The 27,650-nt window shown below is 41.1% G+C and overlaps 3 protein-coding genes across 12 annotated transcripts in view; 1 reads left to right on the plus strand and 2 right to left on the minus strand.

Annotated features, from left to right (window-relative positions):
* Window position 1: 1 nt before the first annotated feature.
* LOC131699651 (2'-5'-oligoadenylate synthase 2-like) lies at window positions 2-4,260 on the minus strand. The gene is made up of 5 exons (XM_058996917.1): window positions 4,181-4,260; window positions 3,699-3,823; window positions 3,333-3,522; window positions 939-1,148; window positions 2-158 (listed from the first exon to the last, which is right to left on the minus strand). The coding sequence occupies exons 1-5, from the start codon at window positions 4,189-4,191 to the stop codon at window positions 2-4; spliced, it is 693 nt and encodes a 230-aa protein (XP_058852900.1). The 5' UTR covers window positions 4,192-4,260.
* Window positions 4,261-5,971: 1,711 nt separating this feature from the next.
* LOC131740200 (zinc finger protein 20-like) lies at window positions 5,972-8,341 on the minus strand. The gene is made up of 3 exons (XM_059035658.1): window positions 7,988-8,341; window positions 6,789-7,110; window positions 5,972-6,192 (listed from the first exon to the last, which is right to left on the minus strand). The coding sequence occupies exons 1-3, from the start codon at window positions 8,144-8,146 to the stop codon at window positions 5,972-5,974; spliced, it is 702 nt and encodes a 233-aa protein (XP_058891641.1). The 5' UTR covers window positions 8,147-8,341.
* Window positions 8,342-9,637: 1,296 nt separating this feature from the next.
* Window positions 9,638-27,650, plus strand: part of LOC117403987 (ectopic P granules protein 5 homolog) — a 38,611-nt gene continuing 20,598 nt past the window's right edge. For 5 of the 10 annotated variants that reach the window (XM_058997000.1, XM_058997305.1, XM_058997188.1 and 2 more), the window contains exons 1-22: window positions 9,638-9,773; window positions 10,811-11,027; window positions 11,435-12,433; window positions 13,670-13,913; window positions 14,400-14,539; window positions 15,318-15,425; window positions 15,809-15,882; window positions 16,331-16,436; window positions 16,818-16,932; window positions 17,509-17,659; window positions 17,867-18,022; window positions 18,817-18,977; window positions 19,266-19,420; window positions 20,422-20,562; window positions 21,408-21,572; window positions 22,204-22,326; window positions 22,720-22,982; window positions 23,307-23,447; window positions 23,986-24,130; window positions 24,453-24,650; window positions 25,228-25,338; window positions 26,139-26,261. In XM_058997000.1, the coding sequence (XP_058852983.1) occupies window positions 10,971-11,027; window positions 11,435-12,433; window positions 13,670-13,913; window positions 14,400-14,539; window positions 15,318-15,425; window positions 15,809-15,882; window positions 16,331-16,436; window positions 16,818-16,932; window positions 17,509-17,659; window positions 17,867-18,022; window positions 18,817-18,977; window positions 19,266-19,420; window positions 20,422-20,562; window positions 21,408-21,572; window positions 22,204-22,326; window positions 22,720-22,982; window positions 23,307-23,447; window positions 23,986-24,130; window positions 24,453-24,650; window positions 25,228-25,338; window positions 26,139-26,261 (3,876 nt within the window). In that variant the 5' untranslated portion in view covers window positions 9,638-9,773; window positions 10,811-10,970. Of the gene's footprint in view, window positions 9,774-10,128; window positions 10,236-10,810; window positions 11,028-11,434; window positions 12,434-13,669; window positions 13,914-14,399; window positions 14,540-15,317; window positions 15,426-15,808; window positions 15,883-16,330; window positions 16,437-16,817; window positions 16,933-17,508; window positions 17,660-17,866; window positions 18,023-18,816; window positions 18,978-19,265; window positions 19,421-20,421; window positions 20,563-21,407; window positions 21,573-22,203; window positions 22,327-22,719; window positions 22,983-23,306; window positions 23,448-23,985; window positions 24,131-24,452; window positions 24,651-25,227; window positions 25,339-26,138; window positions 26,262-27,650 lie in introns of all 10 variants that reach the window. The other 5 variants (XM_058997262.1, XM_058997431.1, XM_058997557.1 and 2 more) reach the window with 3 other exon arrangements.

The following is a 27,650-nucleotide window of genomic DNA, read 5'->3' on the forward strand; positions in this document are numbered from 1 at the left end:
TCTACCAGGAGTCTGTGAGGAGCCAGGGGCCACTCGCCTGCACACCATTCAGCAGAGGCTTCAGCAGGCTCTGCCGGGCAACCACGGCTACCTCGTCCCAGGCATTACAGTTCTCACACACGTTGAATGTCGGATTGGCTGGGTCCAGAATAAATGGCCTGGAGTGAGACAAGAACATTGAAATTCAATGCCCTCTGCATATTAGAGTAAGCTTTGTCTTTAGCCATTGTCTTTTACAGAGGGGATTTAAACAGCAATGTGGTACAGGTGTGAAATAGCACAGCTAGCTTAACTAATGTGCTATTCTTGTTTAGAATCGTTTTCATTCTGAGTCCTCACTCTTCTTTCCAAGTTTAGTTGGTACACCGCAATGCAGCCACTAACTGCAACTACAGGTTACAGTTAAATACATTGTTCTACGATAGATTTCTTCTATCCACTAGGGCAGGGGTGCCAAACTCGGCTCCTGGAGGGCCGCAGTGTCTTCAGGTTTCGTTCCACCCAAGCTCTCAATTGCTTAATTGGTCTAATAATTTGATTAAACACTTCTCTCCAAGCCTCATCATGTTTCATAGGTAGTGTACATTTTTAATTCATCAACTGTAACAGACCTTGAAAAATATGAAATATGTCCAATTGAGGACTTAAGTTGGAATGAAAACAAGAAGACCCTGTGGCCCTCAAGGACTGGAGTTTGACCCCTCTGCAGTAGAGGGACAGGTTAAGGGTGACACTCTGGTGTACCAGCTATACTCAGAGAGAAGACATGATGTGATGACTGAAAAAGAAGCGGTATACAAAGTTGTTCTCAACAACGTTTAAGATAACTGTGACACATCAGACCCTTGACCAGAGAAATCACGCAAGCACAATCCCACAATCCCCCCCCCCCCCCCCCCCCCCCCTCCAGCACAAGCAGAGAGGGGCCGCCTTCGCACCTGGTTTGTTCCTGCAGTGTCCTCCTGACTCCCTGGCAGTAGGGAGTGTAGAGCTTATCCCAGAGGATGCAGAGCTCCGAGCAGCGCAGCAGGAGTCTGAGGACGGCTCTCAGGCCCTGGAGCAGGCTGAAGAAGATGGGCTTCCCAGCCAGCTGCCAGGCATGCAGGGTGAGCAGCTCCACAGTGTAGGAGGAGGGCAGCCGGCGGAACCTGCAGTTACACACGGGGGACAGATCAACCAACCACCGTTACGAATGTGACAAAATTCTCTTGTGCACAGATATAAAAAAAAATGTTATTCACCAAATACAAACCCGATTACATTAAGAGCTTCTTCGTATTATTATTATTATTATTATTATTATTATTATTATTATTATTATTATTATTATTACTGGTAGTTCTAGTATTTACTAAGAATAGGAATATTGTACACCAACTGTACATAACAAGTAAAGCATGTTATTATTACACACGGTATCCAGTGTGGCCCAATCTTACCTCCACAACATCAGAGCTGTGAGAACAGCAGCAGCATTCACACTTCACATCCACAACATCAGAGCTGTAAGAACAGCAGCAACATTCACACTTCACCTCCACAACATCAGAGCTGTGAGAACAGCAGCAGCATTCACACTTCACCTCCACAACATCAGAGCTGTGAGAACAGCAGCAGCATTCACACTTCGCCTCCACAACATCAGAGCTGTGATAACAGCAGCAGCATTCACACTTCACCTCCACAACATCAGAGCTGTAAGAACAACAGCAGCATTCACACCACCTCCACAACATCAGAGCTGTGAGAACAGCAGCAGCATTCACACCTCCTCCACAACATCAGAGCTGTGAGAACAGCAGCAGCATTTACACCACCTCCACAACATCAGAGCTGTGAGAACAGCAGTAGCATTCACAATTCATCTACAGATCCCAGCCACCGCCACCCGTCCACTCCAGCTCATCCAGAACTCTGCTGCCCGCCTGGTGTTCTCTCTGCCTCGCTTCACCCACGCTACTCCACTACTCCGCTCGCTCCACTGGCTCCCGATCACCACTCGCATCCAGTTCAAGACTCTTGTACTAACCTACAGATGCCTTGACCAGACTGCACCCAGCTACCTCCAGACCCTCATCTCTCCCTACACCCCCACTCGACCTCTCCGCTCCGCCTGCACTAGAAGTCTGCTGCACTAGGGCAGCAGTGTGGAGTAGTGGTTAGGGCTCTGGACTCTTGACCGGAGGGTTGTGGGTTCAATCCCCAGTGGGGGACACTGCTGTTGTACCCTTGAGCAAGGTACTTTACCTAGATTGCTCCAGTAAAAACCCAACTGTATAAATGGGTAATTGTATGTAAAATAATGTGATATCTGTATAATGTGAAATAATGTATAATGTGATATCTTGTAACAATTGTAAGTCGCCCTGGATAAGGGCGTCTGCTAAGAAATAAATAATAATAATAATAATAATAGAAGACTAGCTCTACCTCCGCTACGCTCCCCTGCCTCCAGAGCCCGCTCCTTCTCCACCCTTGCTCCGCAGTGGTGGAATGAATTTCCTACAGATGTCAGGACTGCCCAGTCCCTGACCACATTCCGGCGCCTCCTTAAGACTCACCTCTTCAAACAGCACCTGTAGAACTCCTCTGTTTGTATCCTGGGACACTATCACCCTTCATGTAAATGTGCTTTATTTTGCTCTTATCTGCCCCCTATTGTACTGCATTTAATCCTGTACTTCAGAATACTGTAATCTGCCAAGTGTTTAACCTGTAGTACTTTGTATTTAATCATATCCTGATGTAACTATCACTATTTAATCATACCCTGATGTAACTATCACTATTATCTGCTGTATTATTGAATTGTGGTTTGCCACACTTCTACTTTGCTTGAACAAAAGTTATTGTATTTCTTGCTCTTATTGTATGACTTGTATTGTAACACTTGAAATGTATTTGCTTACGATTGTAAGTCGCCCTGGATAAGGGCGTCTGCTAAGAAATAAATAATAATAATAATAATAATAATACAGATCATCTGCACCGTGAGGAAGCATTTCAAGGTAACATGTATTTTTTTCTAACTGTTTTGAAAAGCCTTATATTGAACTTTTCAGCTCTAATGGTATACTGTACATATTTTGAAGTGGGTGCAAAAGCAAAGGCCTGTTTTCAAAGAGAAATAATAAAGATATTATTAACTGTACTGTATAAGACTAGCAACAAACTACTGAATAATTGAACTCCTGCTTTCAGCAAGTTGCTTGTTTCCGTGTTGGTTTTGTGCCTCTCAGAAAGCGCTCCTGTGCATTTGCTCTTGCTTCATTCCATTGGAAGTGGCTGGAATGGAGTGTGGCTGGGAGCTCCTTTCAGTACATTTGACTCACCTGTTTTCTTGGCTGGGTTTGGCAAAGGATGTCCTGAACCAGTGTTTAACCAAACGGATTAGATTCTTGACTCCCAGTGTAGCAGCCTTCACAAAATCCACCTGGTATTGCAGCAGGGAAAGGGAGAGCAGCTGAGCCTCGTCACTGTGCCCGCAGTTACACAGCCTCCTGAACAGCATCCCTTTGTCATCTGCAAGATCACACTGAAACATTCAGGAACAGAGTGACGCACCGACACCGCCTCTACCAGAGAGGCAATGTAACAGCCCTGAGTGTGGTAGCTATAAGCAGGATGCACAAAGGGAAAGTCTGATCAAAGTCTATACTGTATTTTTTTTACAGTTGTACTTATTTAACCCCAGGTACCTTTGGATGGCCTGGGGCCCAGGGTATCATAGCACAGCATGACATCGAAATGGTGACTGTGTGTATTGTTGAAACACTTGAACTGAAATCTCAGGGCGAATGCTGTCTTCTTTTCCATCAATATCCTGAAAGTCACAAAGAGCTCTGGTGAGTACAGCAAGAACCTCCTACACTAACCCTGCACCCTGTAAGCAGGGCTGGATTATCTCCTAATTGTGCCTGTGTGTTAATTTAGCTTTGGCTTTAAGTGTTTTTATGGCTGAACATTTCTAAAAAGCAGCCCACCTACTCTGTACAAGATTACATCCAGTCCAGTTCAATGAGAAAAATTATAATACTGCAGCAACTTCAGATGCCCAATCTACACCAACCTCCGAGTATCGGGACAGTATTGGAACATACCTAATTACTTAAACGTTTAAATCTTAAGCACATTAAACGTTTCAACAGTAATAAAACCCATATCATGAAGCAGTCTCCACCTGTTAGTCATCGCAGTATTCTTCAAGTTTTTTTCCAGAGCTGCCAGTGCTGGTGTGAGGCTCCTCCTGCAGTCCTCCAGACTCGTGAAGGAGTCACTGAACAGCACAGCGTCAACGTCAGACCAGTCCTGTGTATCTGTGCCTTTAATAAAGGACCCTCCCTGGGGAAGACAGCATGTTAACGGAGTGCTAACCAGGATCTTACCTCCTGTTATCACTGCAAATGTCCTGCAGATTTCTAATCATCATAGGAATAATGACATCTTTCCAAATCTGCAAAATGCACCAAGAGAAAACCCTTGCATTTGTTATTCAAGATTGTTTTTAAAAAAAATCTCTTTTGTCTGCTTGTTATTTGTTTTTGCAGCCAACACAGACCATTTTAAATGACTTGTTTCTAGCAAAAGTTTGTTACATTTTTAAAGACTGTTTCTATAGTGATTCAGTTCTAATGTTACATGTACATTTTAAAGAGCTGACTCAGTAGCTAGGCTTAATGTTAAAATGTTTCAGCCTTGGTTTTTGGGTGATGTTCTGATGAACTATTAATGATAACACATTTTAGACAAGTGACATCAGTAGAATATAATGAAAATAGAAAATATGTTTCCTGGTGAGTTGATTTTTTATAATAAAATGGCAGTTTCATGACACTCCGTGAAATTTGTTGTTTTTTTTGATTGTCATTCGTGAATTTCTTTAAAAAAAAACATGAATTTTCCGGGCCTCTACTTATCTCTGTCTGGAGAACAACACTCACACAAGCATACCTTTTTATAGCCCTGTCACATCTACTTATCTCTGCCTGGAGAACAACACTCACACAAGCACACCTTTTTATATCCCTGTCACATCTACTTATCTCTGTCTGGAGAACAACACTCACACAAGCACACCTTTTTATAGCCCTGTCACACATTTACATCAAGTCCTACGTGGTGCAAAGTTAAGCATTTGCAAGTAATGCAGCAATTAGATGCTCATTTTATTATGATTATGCACATGCGCTTCTTGTCTGCATGTGTAATCAGGAGCATCTCAGAGGTCAATGAGATGCTAATGACCTATCTGCATATTCCCCGGAGCATCTTACTGCGGAGGCGTAAAGTTGCACTTCCGAATTTGCGCATGCGCATTTATCAAGGTGCACTGGGCATTTCCCTTTCGTACATATGTTGCAATCATGTGCATGCGCAAATCATATTTGCACAAGCACAACTCTTAGTACATAGGCCCCATAGTTTAATCCGGTCTTGGTGTCTAATCACTGTATGCGTTGTACTTTGAACTCACTCCAGCTGTCTCGCTGCAAGCAGACCCAGTGACCTACAGCAAAGATACCCTGATAAAGAACCAAAAGATGACCTGCCCAGTGAAAGGGGGGGGGGGGGGGGTAATGCTGTAAATAAAGCTAATAAGAGGTAATCTATTTAAAGCGCTGGTTAGCATATTTGTTATTAAGAAGAAAAAACTATATAAAAATTAAAATCCCTGGCCCTATACAAGAAGAAAAAAAAAGAAAAGCAGGAGTGCCTTCATCTGTCTATCAATCTATCTATTTATTGATCTTTTGATATCTATCTATAGTATATTTGTTTCAAAGCAGAATGTAGACAGCTAGTTTTTCTTGTTTTTTGGCTTTCACACAGAAAGCCGTTCCCTGTGTCACACTCACTGTAATCCACCTTGCTCCTCTCTAGTAAGTTGGACTGGGTTGCCTGATATCTCCCTGGCTAAAGCTGTGTTGCTCATGATAAACAAGCCCTTCACTAAGCGCTCTGTCCACCAGCCTCAATGCAGGCAGACGTGTGGCTCCCTCACCTTGACCACGCGGGAGACAGGCACCGGGCAGCACTGTTCAATCAGCTCCACCAGCGCCTCCACTTCTCCAGCACAGGCTGTCTTCATCAGCCCTGACTCTGGTCTGAGCCGTGTTTCTACAAACTGCCTAAGCTGCTGGGAGCTTCTCATATCCACTATGTTGTTTGGTGAAAACCCTGTGGACATTCTAGCTGTAAAGAGAAGACATTTACTGAAGGATCTGTTTTACTAGCAGGAGGTGCAGAGGAGAGTGCCACAATTGAACCGATGATTTTGTTAATAATCATGTAGGATGCATGTTGTCATGTGAGTAAGAAGTACACCCGGTATATGATTGTAAAGGATGGCTGCCTATTAGGTGGCATCTGATGTTTTACACTGTTCTTTATCGGTTCAGGATCAGTTCTGTCTGGCTTTCTGACATGCCCTGAACACACCACTGCATAAACAAATATGCCAAAAAACAGTTGATATTTGATAGGCTTTTATTTTAAAACACACAGATACAGTGCTGCCTATTCCTATACAGCAAACTCATTTACTGCAGTGGTGTAGCAGAGGCTTGTGAAAGGAAGGGGTGCTTTGGGCCGATAAAAAAAAATCCTACTGCATCGTCCAAAAACACTACAGTTTCCTATAGTATGCCTTATCACATAGTTTAGTAAAGATTAGTATTTTTTTTATAATGGGAGTGGAGGTCTAGGCAGAAATAACTGTTTGTAACCAACAGTAACCCTGAGGTCACACTGAATGGAACTCCTCACCTCCTCTACTCCTCTGTGCTCACAGCCAGAACAGCGACCAATCTGATGCATTCTTGTCTGGTAGAGGTGGCTGACAATGGAGTGACAGAGCAGCAGGCTATGGAATACACCCTCACTGTACTGGAGTCTGTGTGGAGCTCCTTTCCCATCCTTACCTCTTTTGCTGGCAGTGAAATGATGATCTTGCCTCTCATGTTGCTCTCTGCCAAAACTGGTCCCAAAAGCTCTCCGGCACATCCTGCAGGTGACTGAGGTCTCGGAAGCCAGGAAGCGGGACTCTCTCCGCAGCGGGGCAGCCCTGACCAAAGGCTTCTGGGCTCCATGTGTCTCTTCATAGTGAGCCACCTGGAGTGACAGAACAATGCTTTGGCTTTCTACAGTTAATTGTAATAGATCTCCTCCCAGGGGGCGGATGAGTTGAAAATATTGATGCCAATATAAGACTACAGAGCCTTTAGTTGAATGGTTAGATGACCCCCTATCAACCATAACCTAACATTGAGTTCAAAGACCACAAAGCAGTATTCAGTAGTATAAAAGGGACATTTCTACCATCTACTACTTTCCTGGTTAAAAGGGTTTTTTGTTGTTGTTTTTTTGTTGCTGTTAAATACTAATTTAAGCAGAAATAAAAATAGATAATGATAAAGAACACACATGATAGGATAAGAGAGGCAGGATATGAAACATTATGAAAATGAAATAAAGTGCCCCTTTAAAGGGCAATGGCACAGTAGTATAAGGAAAGCTACAATGGCATGAAAAAGTGTTGGTCCACCTTCCTGATTTGTGGTGCTGGGGAGCGGGGCATTTGTTACTCATTCTACCCCACTCGGAGCCCTCCCTACGCTCCTTGAATAAATCTATTTGCTACCAATGCAGAATGACTCAGTGAGTGGGTATTTATTCTTCGGTGTGATGGTAACTGCAAGGACTGGAACAACACTCGGTGTCACAATCCCAAAGCAATCACCAATAACGTGCCACTGGTAATGCTACAGAACTCACAAGAAACCACTAATATGCATGGAGGAGCTCCTAAATTAAACAACATTATTTATTTGAAGGTTTTTTCTTTATGTTTAATTACATTATTGCAGAAACTTCTTTTTAGGTAAAATGAATAACCCAGTCATTCTACAATATCAGCCTTATACAGTGTGTCCATTTGGTGTGGTGACTGGTTAATCCAGGCTTTAGTTAATTGGTCAGCTTGTCTCACCTGCTTGTGTTCCTGCAGCTTCTCTCTCGCAACTTCACTCCCACACCGGTCACACATCTCCTTGCCGGCGTGCCGAGCTCTGAAGTGCTGCTTTAGAGCCGTGGGGCTGGCGAAGTCACTGCCACACCGCTCACAATTATAACACTTCCAAGAGAGCATCTCCTGAGCTTGATTTAAGAAGTACTCAATTCTTTCCAAAGGGCTTTCAATTGAAAATGTTTTTATCAAAGCAGCAATCTGACAATCAGGTTCATAGTTCGTAGAGTTATTAAAATTAATCCTTAATACTGGGGTCTAGTGTTCCTTATACAACACAAAGTGAAGTATCTACACTGTTTTATTTCTCCAGTAAGTTCTTAGGTACATAGAGGTGTGTCTGTATACTGTATATACCTCTGTCTCCAAGTTACCTGTTGTATAAAAGCTGAGTTGCATTTCAGATTTATAGCAATGGGCAAACATGTCACTGATCAGCTAGTTCTTTTCACTTACAGGACTAGTGGGTGAAAGAAGAAGAAAGCTTGTCTGTAATTTCAATCCTTTTTTGTTGTTGTCGATTTTATTGCACTGTGCAACCAAATTGTTGTTTGAGAGTGTCCTGTAATTGAATATGTCTCACTTTTATTTAAAAGGAGCCACTTTATTCAAACTCTCCCTAGACCAGAAGAAAATAAAACTTGAAGTAAAACCATGGTAAACTGCAGTAAATATAAGATTAATATAAGAATTACACATCCAAGCTGTTAAATTAACCTACACAATTACCAAGGTGTATTGTATACTTTTGTGAGACTGCAAAGTCATTAAACATTAGCTCTCTAAACTACTGTATAGTGCATTTTGTTAAATACTACCACTGTATCACTAGGAACTCCAGTCTTGCATGATTAATGGTACAATTACAGTATAGTGTACTTGGAAATTTTACCACAATAAGACCTTTAGCCAGCCACAGATTTCCATTGGTTTCATTTCCCTTACTAACCTGGTTAGAGGGGTTTGTTTTGATTTTTTCTTTTGATTTTTTTTATAACTACCAAATAAGGATTTTGGCCATGCCTATAAGCATGTAATAATGTTTGTTTAGTCATCTTAGTCAGGACAGGAATTGATGCATAACGTTTAAAAACTCAATATAGTACAGTATGTATTCTATTTTTTTTTTTATATAATAAAGAGTTAAATAAGAATAATTAAACAGTATAGCTCATTTTAATGTGACGTCCTATTTTGTAATGTGACCTTTTGCTATACACTTGAGTAAACTTAAAATCAAATCATACCGTAAAAGACATTCAAAACGGTTTGTGTTGTGATAACAGAAATATATATTAACGGTTATCTACTTAACAATGAACAACAAATGCTATTACATATTTTTTTCGTCACGAAACCGTTTAAATCTTTATATATATATATATATATATATATATATATATATATATATATATATATATATATATATATATATATGTTGCGATTTCTGTGATAAAATCTGTAGAATGCGTTTAGTTTTATTCTCTCTAAACAGGTGCAAGCGGTCATTACACTTCTTTGGTATCAGCGGTCTGGCTCCAGTAGAGCCAAAATGGCGCCTGTTTCATTAGTGATGATAAGAAGTTTAATCCTTTTCGTGCCCCATACTGACAGCGAGCAGCTGGGATGGGAGGAGACTTAGGTCACGTGATCGATGTTCTCTTCCGATGTTTCCTGGAAGAACAAAACAAACAGGAGAGTGAGTCCGTCTGTGTGGGTAAATATTTAGTAATCAAAACACTATAAAACTGTAAGTTGTGGTAGGGTGCGCTTGTAAAAAAAATATATTCTGAAGTATGTGTATGCGAAACCGAGAGTATTTTAGTTGTCATAAATACATTTGCAAAGAATGCGTAATGTTAAAAAAAATATGTATGTTATGAGTGTGTGTTGTATGTATTTATGTTTTGTATACTCTGTTTAAACAAAGTTGTAAATCTGTAAACATTAATGTGAGTAATTAAAACAGTAGAGAAGGGTGTAATGTAGAGCATGTCAACTTGTTTTATTACCTTTATTTCACTTTGGTGGAATATATAATAATCATATAATTAATATAAAAACGTATGTATACATTATTATTTATTTATTTATTTATTTCTTAGCAGACGCCCTTATCCAGGGCGACTTACAATCATAAGCAAATACATTTCAAGTGTTACAGTACAAGTAATACAATAACAGCAAGATAAATACAATGACTTTGGTTCAAGTAAGTACAAGCGTGACAAAATACAATTCAATAGTACAGCAGATAACAGTGACAGTGATAGTTACATCAAGATACGATTAAATACAAAATACTACAGAATGTAGACCGATTGAAATATTATTATTATTATTATTATTATTATTATTATTATTATTATTACAAAGTAGCCAATTTGCAATTGGAACATAATTTTAACGTATGTAGTGTTTATTTTGTGACTTGCTATAGTAATAAATATATAATGAACAGTAAGTGACTGAATGCAAAAACGACGAAGGTACTGTATATTATATTCTGAGATTGCACTGTTGTTGTTCTAGTATGTTTTTGAATATGGTTGTTTTAAACAATAGTTTGTATTTATTATTTTATTTGATATGAATCAGCTTAAGTAAATTATGGACTGTCAGTTTTTCACTGCAATAAATAGAAAGCCCTGTACCTGAAGGAGTTCTGAATGAAGTTTTGTAAATTATAGAAAACAAATGATCAAGCTGCTACAGGCATACATCTCAAGTCACACACTATCAGAGCACAGTCCTTAAATAAAGTGAATACAACTAATACCATTGCAGGTCTTCTTCAGCTAAAGCATCTGATATGGAGCTAAACAAGAGCAGTGCTCCGAAGATATGTCCCTGTGATTGTTGATCGGGGAGAATGGACAGCAGATAACCTGTGTGAGACTGAGCCTGAATCTGTCATGAACAGTGGAAATCACTTTCGGTGCTAGACATGGCTGAAGCTGTGAGACCCAAGAAAACCAAAACCAAGCCGAGTGGAAGATCTCAGGTAAATAAATACTGGAAAGGGAGCACTGAGATTCAAACCCAGGCTGGGCTAGAGTTTCACTACGGATACCCTAAGACTGCTATGATCTCTATAACCTGATTTCTGAACCTTCAGTCAGATTGCATGCTGCACAGTACAGTGATTGCAATATGACCAAACGTTTTAAAAAAAGGGTTACGGTAGCCAGTCTTTGCTGATCATGAACTTTTAAAAGAAAACTTACAGTGGTTTCATATTTTGTTACTTTTTCAAAATCTTAATTCATTAAAGTATAAAAATAAGTACAAATTACAGTGATGAATACAATTAACTGTAATAAAACAACACCACTTTGATCTACATGTCACATTTAATACCATCTTATAATCAGTACATTTACTGTTGCTGTTTGTTTAAAACATTTTTAGGATAAAAAGAAAAAGCTAAATGGTGACTTGAAAAGTGTGGGAAACCTGACAGCGTCTTCTGACATCCAGCAACCCCTTCCTGGCCACCTGAATGAAACTGAGGGGCCTCCTCTGCTTGCTCTTGTGGACAGAGCCCAGCCCCAGCCCGATCACAAGCAGGCTGGAGATGGATTGGAATTTACGGACATCCCCCTGAGTGAGCCGGCCAGCGAGGATGCCTCTGAGCTTCCTGTAGCAGAGTTATCATTAAACACAGGCACATGGCAAGAGGAGCCTGATACTGGAGAAGAAACAGTGACTAAGAGTGGGGAAGCAGGCACTTGCTGTGCTGGGGAACATGATACAGGGCAGCAGGAACACAGAGGCACCCAGATTGGGCAGACATGCTCTGACAGTGGACAAGCAGCACTTCCTGATGTCAAGCAAACCGAACAGCGCACACCTGAAAGTGCACTTGAGACCAGCAGTGCCCCTCTTATGGTTTCCCCTATTCCTCTTCACTTTGTAGCAGCGCAGCTCTTTGCCACCGAGAGCCAGCATTCTGATAGCAATGTCATTGTGGAGTCTGGCTTTGTATCTGGAATGCTGTCAGATGTAACAGCCAGTAAATCAGAGTGCAGAGCCCCGGCTGTCCTTCCGCTGGTGGAACAGGAGTCCCCGCCCAGCCTGGTTCCTGTGGAGCTGGTGAAGCCAGAGAAGACCTATCAGCGGCTCTACCCAGAGCTGTCCTGCATCTCCCCAAGCACCCTGCCCTTCACCAGAGAGCAGCTGCGACTGTGGGAGCCGGGCTCCTGGCTGGGAAACGTGGAGCTCCATGTAAGCGAATTCGAGGGCATGGCTCACCAGGATGGGCACGAGCTGCACGAGCTGCTGATGCAATACTGGCGCTGTCGCAAGCAGCTGTGTCAAGCCCAGGCAGAGCTGCAGGCAGCCGTCTCGGACTGCAAGAGCACCCAGAACCGGCTGTGGAGCTTCAGAGATGAGCAGCTCACCCTGCAGGTCTGAGGATATTTTCTTAAGCATCCGCTCTTTTATAGCCTCCCACAGTAACAGGGAAAATAAATTAATAACACAGGGATGAAAAGAGAAAGAGATGCGTAGCAGGTTTTACACCAGTACTTGTAACCTCTACTGCTTGTCTAAATAAACTAAAACAGTAACACCTGGGGTGTCTCCAGTGGCACTGTTATTTCCATTCCTGTAAATGTGTCATTTATAAGTAGCTTATAATTAGGGCTTCTGTTTTTCGGTGCTTATTTTTAGCTATTTTCGAGTTTTATGTAAATCTCTTTTTTTCGGGGCTTTCGTTTTTGATGTACTGTATGAAATTAGTGTTTTCGGTTACTTTCCAAACTGCTTGAGTGTTTTTTTTTTTCTGTCTAAATATGTATAGTAGTAACTCGACAGTACCTGCACACTTAAGTTGTATCTTCTTAATTTTGCTTTCTTCCAAAACAAAATCCCTATGGTCACGGGCGCATTCTTCTGGGATTTTTGTGTGTAGGCGTTTTTGTATATTTTGCCACAATTCTGTTTTAAATCCTCAGTATCTTAACTGTAATACAGCTTTAGATCCCGCTAACAAGCCTCCATTCCTGATTTTAATCTCCTTTTAAGTCTCGCAAGCTTAGTCTCCAATAGAAATGTAGGAATGTGCTGTCACTCAGTAGTTGGGACGGGTTTAAAATATTCAGACTGAATCAATAGATACAAGTCAGGAAGGCGGGACATTGCCCAGCAGCACTGGGAAATGTTTTTATTATTATTTTTGTAGTAGGTTTTATTTTTTAATGGGTAAAGGGTAAAGTCAACGTGAATTTATTTACCATTTCCACAGTTTTTCCGGTGTTTATTGGCTGTCCACTGATTTCATTTTTTTTGTATCGGGTTTTACTGGTTAAAACCTAAAATCAGAAGCCCTTCTTATAATTTTAAGTCTAGCAGAAAACCACTCAAGGGAGTGGGTTATCATGTTTTTACTTCTGAACTTCGACACACAAGTTTTATGAAATTCCCTTTTTCACAATGATATGTGCTCTTCCAAATTGCCATCTATATAAGATGTTTCCAAGATACACATTTTAAGGATTATTTTATAGTGGATCTGCATTTTGCATGTTGTTTGTTTGTTTGTTTTTTAACAGTTTTTACAAAACATGTTTCATTTGACTCTGGTTACAGATTGCTGCGGTAGAATGTTTCCAGTAAGTATCTTGTGTGGTCCTCTCCCTGCAGGGTGTCTGTGCTGACCAGTCAAAAGTGTGTGGTTACCATCGCTACCAGCAGGTGGTGCTAAACGAGCCGGTGGTGGGGGAACTGCAGCGGCTGTTCGAGTCCAAGGCAGAGCTCCTCCACCAGACCCTGGCACTGCACTCCTACACCGCCCTGCTGTCCCGGCTGCAGGTAGAGTCCTACCTGTACCGACTGCTGTGCAGTATCCCCGCAGCCAGGGCACTGTCAGTGCAGGATCCCCCTAGAGGTGCGTCAGAGTCTGTTTTCATTTTCTCTCATTAGTAGGACTACAAAAATGTAAACGTTTAAACAGTAATAGTCTACTTTTTAATTGAAAATGTGTCTGACAGTTTAAACAGTAAAGAAACGTTTACACCAAGGTTTTAAACGTTTCATCTTCAAAAATGGATTTACAGTTTGTTTTGTCATTACTGTAAAACCCGAATCAGTCCTGTTCTGTTCAAAACTCTCCTGCCCCATTGTCACAGAGACAATGTGCTAACCATCTTCAGCGTTCCAGCTCTGGTTTTTATGTTACAGTACAGTAATGTGCTACTAACCAGAGGACAGTAAAAATAATTGGTACAGGAATGGTTGCAGCAAACAAACCTTTTTTTTTTAAATAAGGTACATTTGTTAGTCATTGCCAGTGTCTGCCTGCTCCTGAGAGTGTGATTACAGTATGTGTATTGGTTTCATGGAAGAGGTAAACAGCAGTTGTCCTTGTTTCCAGCTGAGTCCCCTGATCTGGACTCCCAGCCCTCCTCTTTGCAGCCCCTGAAGGACAGTATCAGCGTCCTCTTCAGCTTCACACGCAGGCTGCTTGACGATGCACAGTTCCAAGGAGACATCCACCTGTGGCTGCAGCAACTGGTACCGTACCCTGGAATCAATCTCTTACCAGAATACCCGCTGTCCTGGTTAATCTAATATTGCAAACAGACTCATACCAGAGTACCCGCTTTCCTGGTTAATCTAATACTGCAAACAGACTCATACCAGAATACTCGCTGTCCTGGTTAATCTAATACTGCAACTACCTTTTAGCAGAATACCCCCTGTCCTGGTTAATCTAATACTGCAACTACCTCTTACCAGAATACCCTCTGTCCTGGTTAATCTAATACTGCAACTACCTCTTACCAGAATACCCCCTGTCCTGGTTAATCTAATACAGCATACAGACTGTTACCAGACTACTCCCTATTCTGTCTGATTTCTACACAGCCATCCTTTCACTCTTTTACTTGTAGATTTGTCACTGTAGATCATTCAAATAGACCCCAGGGTTTTTTTCTCTGTTAAACAACTATCTGTTATACATACAATTTTTTTTCTTGGCTGTTTCCAAAGCACAGTACACTATACTAAGGTAATTCTATCCATCCGTCTTTCTTTTTCCTTTTTTTGCTTCCATACTTTAATAAGTAAGTCAGCAGGCCATTGTAACATTGGCTGGCAAACTAACTGACACATTAGACCTTTGATATTTATGTCAGCGTCACTCAATACCATGCCATTGCTCTGTTTTAGACATTCTTATGGTGCTATTATGATGTTTTATGTGTAACGTATTGGCTGCAGATAAGCAGAATACCTGATTGTGGTTGCACCGGTGTAAGTGATTGATGAAGGATGCTTCTTGTTTTAGGTGTCAGTACTGCACGGAGTGGGTTCTGTTGGGGACCATCTGTACCTCCTCAATCACATCCTCAGGTGTCCTGCAGGTGTGGGCAAGTGGACAGTGCCTTTCCTACAGGTATAGTAGGAACGCCTACAACTGGGCTGCAGTTCACCTGGCAGATTTATATTATCTGGTTTAATTAAGATGCACATCGCATTGCCATTAGCACACCAACATTGTATTCTTGTAAATCCATGTTTGACACTATTAAATGTAATTGGCATTTGTGGCAATCCGTGCAAGTATTTGATAAGACCTTTTTTTTTTGTTTTAAATCAAGACAACCGTGCTTCTGTCAGGCTATGCTATAAGAGTTACCAGGTCTTCTTCTGACGAGGTACCATAATAGTTCCCAGAAGAGTCTGATACTTCCTTGAAACTTTAGCTCTGGTCCTCTTTTATCATGCAGTAATGAAGGTCTTTACTATCAATGGCAGATAATGATGATGTCTTTCCAGATTAAAGTCCTGGATAATCCCTCCGGAGTTTACCATTTCATGCAGGCGTTGGCCATACTCGTGTCACCAGTCAGGTAAGGGAAGTGCTCACTGCTTGTCTTTCTGTCTTTTTCAAAGAGTCCTTTAACAATAACCTTGCTCTACCAACCCTGAATAGGTTATCCAAAAGGTTGCCTGTTTCAATGTTTAGACTTCTTACATGGGAGCCTCTGAAGAATAAGGTGCTCTCTGAACAAATGTATTATTCTGTATGTTTTATGCACCCATAATATGCACTTGTCTAATTTATTGATTTTCTGTATAAATCACGCTTTATTTAATTAGTTAAACATAATGTAGTTGCCATTTTTAACTGGTGTTTACTAATGGACTATTTAGACAGTGTTATAGTATGTACTTAAAAACAACCTAATGATACATACCAGTTGTTTCCAGGGAATTTACCAGATAAGAATTAAACAGTAGAATATTCAAGGGTCCACTCAAGGATATGACCCCAAGTTTTCTGCTTGTCCCCTTTAGAACTCGTGTTAGCTATCTGTGCCACATGAAGCCCAGTGAGAAGAAGAGCAACAGCACTGGAAAAGAATCTGGGAACTGGACTCTGGTGGATGAAGGAGGAGAGGAGGTGATGATGATGATTAGCAGGCTCTCTTGTTAATCTATCAGGCTTTCCTAACAAGCAAAGACATTTAGACCCTGACTTTGAAATCTATCTGTAGCCAAAGCAGCTGTGGTGGTAAAAACCAAAAAAGTACAAAACTCTTGGGATTAAAAGCTTATAATACAATGTTACAGCAGTGTTAGAGCAATAGGAAAATATTCAGCAACGATAGCACACCTACAACTGTAATGCTGCGGTATACTCTTTAGTAATCAGATCAAGCAAAGTCTATGTGACCATAAATATTACTTTTGTATATTGTTAAATATTGCTATATACCAATAGCAAAATAGAGAACCTTTCTAGCCCAGAACCTCCCCATCACAATGAACCGTTCCTTGTTAGGATGAAGACCCTGAGACTAGCTGGCTGCTGCTTTCAGAAGAGGACCTGGTTGCCCTTTTCTCTCAGTTTCCATTTGATGAGCTTTTCAAACATTTATTGGGGATAAACTTGAAAGGTAAGTGGCCTTTGGTTTTCATCAGGCCATCAGTCAGCATTAAAGATCAGAGAATCCTGATGGTGGATATAAGACTGCGGTAGCTGCAAGCCCCACCTTGCCATAGTCAATGACTGCTATTTGATCATCTCGTTTCCAGTGTCCTGCTACTGCGTCAGCACTGAATACTGACTGAAGTTACTAAAGCATATCAGGGTTTCAGTTTCATTATCCAAACAGAAGGCAGCTATTCTGTCCTTCACTGTAATAAAAGCCCCTCATCTCTCAAACTTACCCCTGTAATGTCCATTTCTGTATCACATCTGATGCAATGCTTAGCCACACCTCTAATATTATTTGTGTGTATCACATCTCATACAATGCTTTACCACCCCTCTATATTATTATTTTTTAAATCTAGCCTCACAAGACAGAATTTTTCATATGCAGTACATTGTGTTGCCGGACAAGAAAACAATAATTGTGTTTTGTACAAGAAACAGAATCTAGTTACATAAATAAAAGAGCCTCATTTAAAAAATGATTGGGCATTACAGGGTTAAATGCCTCTTCTTCCTTATACTGTATATTGACCAGGTGCTTGCCAGCCTCAGGCAACAACCAGCCAGAAGATGATGAAATTTTTTGCTTTCGCAACTTCATTGGTTGAACTGTTAGCCATCGGCCTGGAAACCTACAACAGGTCCCGATACAGGCAGTTTGTGAAGCGTATTGGACACATGATCAGGTGGGTAGGTTAGCCCTTATTGGGGTTACCAGCATCAAGGTAGACTTATTGCAAGGATTAATGATTGTGTTGTTTTGCACAAGGTGGTGCATGTCCAGTTTTTCTAGTATTTTCTTCCCAGTGTCTCACAGAATAACCCTTTCATTCAAATGCCACAGATCCAGTATTTTTTGCAGTAACCAGTTTCTGTGGACCCCACTCAAATAGGATGACACTGTGCTATGTGAGTGACCACTGGGCTCAATACATCAGCATCACTGGGGCCCCAATGCAGGAGCAGGAGTCTTTCTCCAGGGAGAAGCTGCAGGTGGAATTCGACGAGCTGTTCCTGAGAGCTGTGCTGCATGTACTGAAGGCAAAAAGGTGGGTGGAGCCCAGTTTCATGTTCATGGCAGCATGGTAAACCAAATACTTACTGTAAGAGAGCTTGTCATATTGAGGAAGATGCTACATGAAGTGTATGTACATCTTCAGTTTTTTATACTTGTATGCTGAACCGTTCAACGAATTTGAGAAAATGTGGTATGCAGCGTTATTACCTACAAATCCTTGAGCTTCTCAGAAGCTCGCTCTTGGTGGCCTACTAACATGTATGTATCATGTCTGCTTTGGATTATGGGATGTAAGATCCGTACCCCTGACCTTTTCTGAACTTTTCATGGACATTTGTCATGAAGTTATTGAACATTTAGATAATGCTTATCTCCTGCGACATGTAGTGTCGCTGTTTTTTATAATGTGTTATTTACAGTGAACCCTGAACTAACTGGCATTAACCAAAAGGAGCTGAACGTTTATGGCTGCTTATTCAATTGTATTGGAAGAATAAAAAGTGTGCTGGGGTTTTCTGGCTGGTAAGAGCTGGTGACCTCTCAGATAAGGCTTTATATAAAGCTTGAATGTATGTTATGCGATTTTTAATGTTCTCTATTAACTCGGGAGGAAACACCCCATTGACTGTCTGCTCCACACTTCAAAATTATCTTATTTGCTTCAGGACATTTCACATCTGAAAAAAATTGTGAGACAAACAGTTCTAACTATTATGCCTGTGATGCCTGACTTGCGGGACAGCCTGTGTAGTTACAGTGGCAGTGTATGTGACATTTCCATACATTGTGTTTCTATAGTTTGCTTTATTTTCTCCTTGTTCCTAGCAGGCTGGGGGTTTGGCTCTTCATGTCAGAGATGCCCTACGGAACCCTTTCCAGTGCCATGCTCTGGAAGATCTTCTACATCATGCAGTGCACCGAGAGCGAAGGCCTGGACAGGCTGAGTGCAAACCTGAGACCTGATGACTGTGTCAGGAGATTGAAAGGTGAGTGCTCACATCCCAGCTTCAATCAAAGAATTCAGATATGCATACCATGTTTGCTGGGAGAGGATGCAAAGAAGATCCTTGACCAATTACAGAACTGTTTGTATCAGTGTAGAGCAGACGTCTGCGGTTTTCCATGCTTATACATTGTATTTCCAGTGCTTTACAGTGGTTAAACATGCTTTGTGCAATTAGTTACCATGCTGTAGCATGTGCTGTACCATGCTTTGGCTCTCAGTGAGGAATGAAGTGTTGCAGAGGTCTCCAGAGGCTTGTTTGTCATTGCAGACCCGGAGCACCAGGGGAAGTTTGAGCGCTGGCTGGTGGAGATTAACAGCTCAGATGGGATCTGCCTGCTCACCACCTTCGCTCACATGGCCCAGCCCAAACGGGCCGACGGAGACCCGGAGTTTGTCAAAACCATAGTGCTGGAGATATATGAGGTACCAGGGACATAAAGAGATCTGTTTACTGTTACCTGTACAAAGACATAGACAGATTCACACAGGGATTGCAATCACTTTTCTTACCTTTAATTTGCTGTATTACATAATAATGTAGGTTATTACTGGTCCTGCTTGGATAGTGCTGTAAATCTTCATGTTAATTGAGGCAATCCAGATATTTTAAATACAGCGCTATAAGTGAAATGCTTGATTCTGTTAACTTTACTGTTGGTCATGGTCCCTGCAACTTTCATTTATAGGGTTGTCTTTCAGATATCTATGTATTTCAAACTGAAGTGTGAAAAACAGGCAAAGATAATGTCTGTGCTGATATCTTTTGAAAACAAGCCCTGACAACCCATAAGCATTGTACTTTTTAACTGTAGACAAAATATTTACTTAAAAAATACTTAAAAAATGCTGCATGCAATTATATGCAATTAAAATTACTTGCATGCAAGTAATTCTGTAAATATACTTAAAAAATGCTGCTGCATTATTAATGAACACATAGGTTGCTGACTTTGAGACTTGCAAGTGGGTAAAACACACTAGCTGATGTGAGGGAATCACATAGCAAAATATTAAACATGTTTAAACTTTGCGAGCCGACTGAAATCGACTGTCCGATCCTGTAAAATCTCATCGCAAAGCATAAGACACAGGGCTTTAGTGAGAAAACTAGGTGAGATTCACCTTTGTGTTTATACAATGAAAAATGTGGTGCTGATAAAATGCGAGAGGGTTTATGAACGAGCGGTGCGAGTGTCGTTATATGGAAACGCAACCTCATTCACATTTCACCTTTCAATATCGTATAGCCAGATACGCATTCGTATGTGTATTTAGTAACAAGCCCCTGATCTACTCTACATAAACTGCTTTCAATGAAATACCTTCTATGTTTATTTCTAGTTTTTCTCCGTATGAAAACAAATAATTTATTCTTTAAAAATCAGCCCCATTTTCAAAGCTATCTGTCGTCTCTCGTTGCCCAGGTGTCGTACGTGAGTGTCTCCACAAGAGAGACCTTCTCCAAGGTGGGCCGGGAGCTGCTTGCAGCCATAGCGACGGCTCACCCTCGCATTATCTCTGTGCTGCTGTGGCGGCTCCAGGAGACCATTGACAGGGTGGGGATGGTGAGTATCGGGGGGTTTCAGTAACAGGATGGGGCTCCATTAGGTGTAGTGAAGAATCGGAACAAACCAGAGATTGTCCAAAGTGATGCTATCCTGAACAGCAGCACTTCTCTTCTGTGTCAGAAAAAAAGATTCATATTTCATACCTGTTACACGTTATTAGGGTTATTGGTGAGTGTGGCATATTATTCACGGCACGCACAAATGTTTTCTTGAAAAGCAGCGAGATCCATAGCTCAAGGCTGGAACATTTTTTTTTGTAGATGTGGAAATGGAATAGGATTCGTTGGTTTGTTAAATAAATACTTAAAAACACACACAGGGTGATTAGAAAGTAAGTTATCACATCAACGCACCACATCATTGATGTGTTAAACTTACTTTCTAATCACCTTCTATATAACCATAATTGTTTTTTGTGTATATGTTCAATCAAATCTAGCTTTTAATTTAAAAACAAATTATTCCACACACATAGTATGGTTATAAATATGTAGAATACTTCATATCCATACACTGTTTATAAATTCTGTACAATTGCAGTAAATGTCGGGAAAGTATTGTAAAATGGCAAATTTACAGAAAGTCGAGCATCACTTTCTGTGTATCTGACTGTGTGTGATTAGCATTTAATTGTAGGTGGAATAAGCTGTATTTAGCCTGCATATTTTTTACAATAGTTGAAAATGTAATGCAAAATTCAATACATTTACCACTTGGCTATTAACACCCATAGTGTGAATACACCTGTAAGAAACAAGCCCAGCAAGACTACCTTCGTAAGGAAGTGCTCCCTGTCGTTGTTTATAAATGGATAGTGCTGCAGCGCCTCTCTCTTCTGCCAGGTGTCCCTGTACCTGTTCAAGGAGCTGCCTGTGCACCTGTGGAGACCTGCGGCTGCTGAGATTGCAGTGATCCGGGACTGGCTGCTGAGCCACAGCCTGCCCGCCGTGGAAAACAAGCTGGCCTGCATCATCTTGGAGGGGCTGAACTGGGGCTCTTGTGGGCAGGTAGGATTTTTAACATGAGCAAACTTGCTGCCCAGTTATTATGTTTACATGCACAGGGAATGCATAGTTTTGTTATTCATTATGATTTTAAAATCAGAAAACAAATGTACAGAGTTCAGAAGAATCAATGCTACTGATTTCAGACTTTTTTGCCGACTGCATTAAGTTTTTATTTTTTTATTTTTTTATATTAAATATTTGTTTTCCTTCAAACTGTGTTTCTGCTAAAGGCTCATATTCCCTAAAATACTGCAGCTGAAATATGCACTTAAAGCAGATTGTTTTGCAAATTCATACCCTCATCTATGCCATTGTGCTGGATTGTGCATGACTGTATGTTGTTTTGATGATGTGGACCATTGTCAAATTTGAATGACACTGATTTCAACCAGGGTCTCTGGAGGTGAAAGGCATACAACAGGCTAGTGAATGTACCTGCTTATCCACTTTGCCCAGAGCAATACGTGTTCTGCTTGAGGTTTCAGGGCACACTGAGCAGTATTCCAAGTCACCCTTCCTGTTTCAAGTCTGATGGAGATAGAGTGAGCTGTATGATTCAGTGACCTGTTCAGGGAGTGAGTGCTGGATATAATATGTATATTCTTTGAGTGTTGTACTGTGTGTCCTCTAGAGCGGAGCCCTGTTCCTGGACCCCTCACTGCACACTGAAGTGGCCCTGTTGGTGGTGGAAGCCTATCAGAAATACCTCACTGACAAACCCTATGGAGGGATCATCTCGGAGAGCATCAAACAGGTCTCCTTTTAGAATTAATTATACTGTTGGTTCTTTTTTAATGAAATACAATAAAAACCCTCCGTTACCAGACTCAAATGAAGACCACCACACCATTAAAGGGATATTGTCTAACATCTGTTTCTGTTAACACCATCTTTTTATTATAAGTGAGAGAATCTATATATTGGATCACTTACCTGTCTATTTATCCAGCTATCTCTATCTGTCACTCTTACATCTAAGCAATATGTGAATTCATAATTATACAGTATATACTACCCAGGTAGAAGTCAGCTAGCATTGGTCACCCAGAAGTATCCAGTTTACAGGATGTGGAAGTGCATATTAGCCACCAGCCACAAGCAGGATTACTTTCCAAACAGACTTACTGTTATCTCTGTCTCCCTGCAGGTCTCCTACCTGGCTAGTGTGGTGCGTCTGGGTCAGACCCCGGAGAGCTCCTTTAACCAGTGGGCCTGGGATCTGGTGCTGCGACTGAAGCTGCACTCGAATGACTGCTGCCCCCAGGACGCCTGGTCACCCGCCCCCTCCACCATCACACCGGTGCCTGAGATCTCAGAGACACCCACACTGCACCCTGTGCTGAAGGCAGTGAAGGCTGGCATACCCATCGGTTGCTACCTTGCCATAGCCATGACGACCACTGGGCACAGGTAAGGGGGCCCAAGCTCGGGTTCTTTGCATTGTCCACCGGTGAGCTGAAAAGTGAAGATATCTCTTAAAGGTGGCGTTTTGAGTGTACAATACCTGCATTGGCATATTTGTTTCTATCAACTGCAAGAGTTTTTGTTTGTTCATTGTGTTTAATAAAGCTGGCTGTACAGTTGGGTGTATTACAATAATATAAACAGAGGTAGATCTTTATTTGTATTTATGTATTGCTTGCTTTGTACCTCCTGTGTGCTAAGTAGTGTGCTGCACCGCAGATGTTTGCTTGTCTGCTCTCTTTCTTGAGCTGTCTCTGTGTTCCTCTACAGTCTGGAGTGGCTCTGCTGTGATGGTGTGGCCCTGTTGAACGTGCTGGTTCAGTCTCGGTACCTGCGGGCTGTGGTACATGTCTTGCAAGTGGTCCTGCCCCTTGTGTACCCCTGCCAGTACTACCTGCTCAAGAACGAACAGTTAAGGGACACCTCTCCTTACCTTTGGTTTACCTTCTGGACAGTGTTGGAGAAGAATGCACAGACACTCATAGGGTTTGAAAGTCACACTATAGTGGGGTGTTTCAGAACAAACCTACATTAAGTATATTATTTAAATGATTCCAGGGGTTTGAACAGTCAAGCCCCCTGTTAAATAAAATGTTCCTTTCCAATATCAGCCTCTGAGAAACTCTACTAAACCTACATTAAACATTGTTTAAAGCAATGGAGCCTCCCCTACCCGGGAAAAAAACAGTTGGATGAATTTACTGGGAGTAATCTTGGCATTTCATATGAAACTAAACTAGTGTAGTATGTAACAAAAATGTACTAGAATATGTTTCTTTTTTTCTCCAATGTAAATTAATTGATGCATTATTTGGTAAAATTACCTTGACTTGACATTTGAATGGCTTACAGTAATCACACAACTGAAAATCTTAAACACCGATCCTGTGAAAGTTAACATTAGACAAAGAGGTTATCCTCATGTATTAATGAACCATGTGTTGTGTAGGTTCCTGAACTCCATTCAACTGTTCCTGCAGTTGGACAGTGGGACTCCACAAGGAATGGCCCAGCAGGTCACTAACAAGGTCACCCAGCACCTCACAGGAGCCAGCTATGGAGAGAATGTCAGGCTCTTGAACAGTGTCATCCAGGTACTGTACCATGATCCATCATGCACAGGCAAGCATATCGTATCATATATGCAATTGTACATTGATACAGATTTTAAGATTTGAAAAGTGGCAGATAGTAATTTTGAATCCTTTTATACTTCCGCTCTGAACACTGCTTAAACTGCAGTGAATGTATTGGATGCATTCTCTTTCAAGACTAACAAATGCATTTTGCCACATATCTAATTCAGAGGAAAGTACATTTTGTGGGTTGTATTAAAGGCTCTGTAATCCAGTGTATGATAGAACTGTTGCTTCTGTACTTTGCTGTTTTTAAACTGATTTGCTGTTCCCCTTTTAGGCCCACGTGTCGGAGAGCAGCCAGCCTGGCCGGGTGGGTCCGGCCGCAGTCCTGGAGTTCTGGGTCCAGGTTCTGACTGGACAGAACCTCTGGCACAGGGACAGGACTGTCCTCTACCTGCTGGACCACTTGTGCAGGGCTGCCTTTCTACACCAGCAGGAGGAGAGTCTGCAGAAACTGCTCTACCAGCAGCACAAGGTAACTCGGGACCTCTGTCCATGACGGAGCGTGTTACAACTTTAAAGGGGGTGGTATTAAGATCCACTGCTGCTCAGGTCATTAGTGTTGATACTTATGGGAGCTTGGATAGGGGTTAGCTGAGATAAAAAGGATAGTCCCCGATTCTTTTTCTCCACTGGTGCACTCTTCCTGAACCAGCATGCTGACACAATAAAGGACATGGATTATCTCGCAAAAGCCCAACTGGGAGAAAACCATGCAAGCTACCAGGAACCGGACAATCTGGTGGAGAGGATGGGCTGCTGTCGTTTGTACATTTTCTTGTTTTCTTATGTTCTCATCAAACATAGCAGGTAATAATAATAAGCTTGTACAGAACCACAACATTCTGTGTAAGTTTGTCATTCCCATCAAGACTTGCAGGAACCTTTTTTTCCCAGATGTTCTTAAATGTTCTAAACTATGCTCATGTTAAGAAATTTTTTTTATTTTATTTATATATATATATATATATATATATATATATATATATATATATATATATATATATATATATATGAAATGCCCTAAACTATGCTCATGTTATTTTTTTTAGAATGCATTGGGTTACCACGGCGACAAAGGCCTGCTGTCTTCCCTTGTAGGCTGGATCGTTGCAGGAAATGTGACGCCTTCCTTCATTGAGGGTAATTCATTACCTGAGGAGGTAAGACACTTCCCCGTGGATTCCAGCCTTCCAGCAATACAGACTGCTCAGATATTTTCACCTGTTCACTTCTGCACAGTGACAGGACTGCCATGTATATGTATCTTTACTCCCTAGTTCAGTAGGAACATTGGCTATCTTCAGTAAGGCTGCAGGTTTCTGACCATGTCACTTATTGAAATTACTCAAATAGTGTGTTGTATTTTAATTTTCTGCTGTTTTGTCTCAAGGTACTTCCACATGAGTTGAGGAGCTGCTCTTCCGTTCTTTTTGCCTGCTGTAGATGTATGAAACACAGGATAGATTATCCAAAGTGTCTGTAGAAGTAGAGCTCTGCGCCTTTATGGATCTGACACTTGGTATTGAGTTTCCTGCTGTTTTGCTGGCAGTGCACTAGGTGGCGCTGGCGCTTACTGATATAGACACAAGAGCTGATCTGGACTACATTACACATGGCAGGCAGCAGGAGAAGCACCTGAACACTTATTTATCAAAATGTACAAAAACACCAACATTTGCTGTAGAAACCATTGTTTGTAAACATAATAAAAGATAAGGGAACAGTAAAATAGAAAAAGAATAAATAGGAAAAATGTAATGGAAGCCACTTACCCTTCATTGTGTTCATACTCTTTCAGTTGCAGTACCACTTGAGACCTCTTGATTAAGCAACATTGCCGCAGTAACACAAAGACTGTATTATGAGCCGTATTGTATTATAAGACCAGTGTGGGAGTGTGCTGTAGTGTCCTGGCTCCAGCCCCCTGCTGACAGCCCTTGTCTTCCTCCCTCCCTGACAGGTCTGGTTCTCCTGGGTGGTGCTGAACATGGAGTCCATCTTCGAGGAGGACTCCCAGCTGCGGCGCTGTGTGGAGCACGAGCTGCTTACCAACCCCTCTCTCCCTCCAGACCAGGCGCTTAAGGTAAGGGGGCACTGTCTACCTACATTCTGTTTCACATCTTTCTTTCCTTCTTCTGTTCTTTCTGTCTTTTTTTCTTTCTTTCATTTGTTGTCTCATAGACTTTGTTCTTGGTTTTTTTCTGCCTTCCTTATGGAAGACATTTTGAGTTTCTCTCAATTTTCTTTCAGTATTCTCTGACATCACCAGTAGCACTTTTATATTTTATATCCGAGATTGAAGCCCTCCAGGCAACAATAAGCAAATCTACATTATACTGTTGGTTCCTGACTTGTATCTCGCATTGATTCGTTCTGAATACTTTAAACCCACCCCAAATACCGAGAGGCAGAAAATTCCTACATTTTTATTGGAGGATTGTGACACACTTGCAAGATTTAAAACGAGATTGCAAGAAACAAGAGATTTAAAGCTATATTACAGTTCGATAGGGTTGATTTACACACTTGTGGAATTTAAAACAGAATTGCAAATTGTGGTGAAATGTAAAGACTAAACACACAAAAAACACAGAAGAATATGCCCGTGACCATAAGGATTTAGTTGTGGAAGACAGCAAAGGAAAGAAGGTTTTACTCTTTTTATTTATATATGTGCTCTTAAACCCAGGGAAGATGTTTTAAACTCCTGTAAGTGGTTTTGTTTGTGCACTGGGCGTGGTATATGTCCAGACAACTTTTTAACAATCTAGAAAATCACACAGACACGTTTAATTTGAAGTTTTAACGAATCAGAGCAGTAGTAGTGCCCTTTCGGTTTATTAAATGCTTTAAAAATTGGATTGGTTGGTTGCGTAGACCACTGTAAATCCTAAGTAATAAGCAATCTGGGCGATCCAGTGCTTTTACAGGTTTAACAGCATTAGTGCCTCAATACAGTAATACAAATATGGTTATCATATGCTTAGCCTTCAGGCCATAAAATGCACAAAGCTAAAGCACCCACAGCTACGTCCTATAACATTCAATATATCACTCTCTTAAAACTAACACATAATTTCTATACCTTTATAGCAATGCATCCAATATAAAAGAGATATAAATTCAGATATATGCTTACCTTCCAATATATGGAAGTGTAGTGTAGGATATATGAAAAATAAGAACAGTCTTCAAAAGGCAGAGAAGTCTGACTTCGATCAAGCAGCAATCATTTTTTCAGACACCCTCAGAGCATGTACCACGTCAACTTGCAAAATCAAGATCAGTGGTACAGAATGGGTCTTTCCCTATAGGTTTTTCCCTCAATTGAATACATCAGGAGTCTCAATTAAATCTGATCATCAATCTGCCCTGACAGTTCTTATCTTGGAATTAATGATATATTCTAGAAGGATCCGGTCACCTCTTTTTAAAACTAATTGGAGTTATAAAAAACATTCAAAATTAATTG

The sequence above is a fragment of the Acipenser ruthenus genome, chromosome 1 (assembly GCF_902713425.1).
Source record: "Acipenser ruthenus chromosome 1, fAciRut3.2 maternal haplotype, whole genome shotgun sequence".
NCBI lineage: Eukaryota > Metazoa > Chordata > Actinopteri > Acipenseriformes > Acipenseridae > Acipenser > Acipenser ruthenus.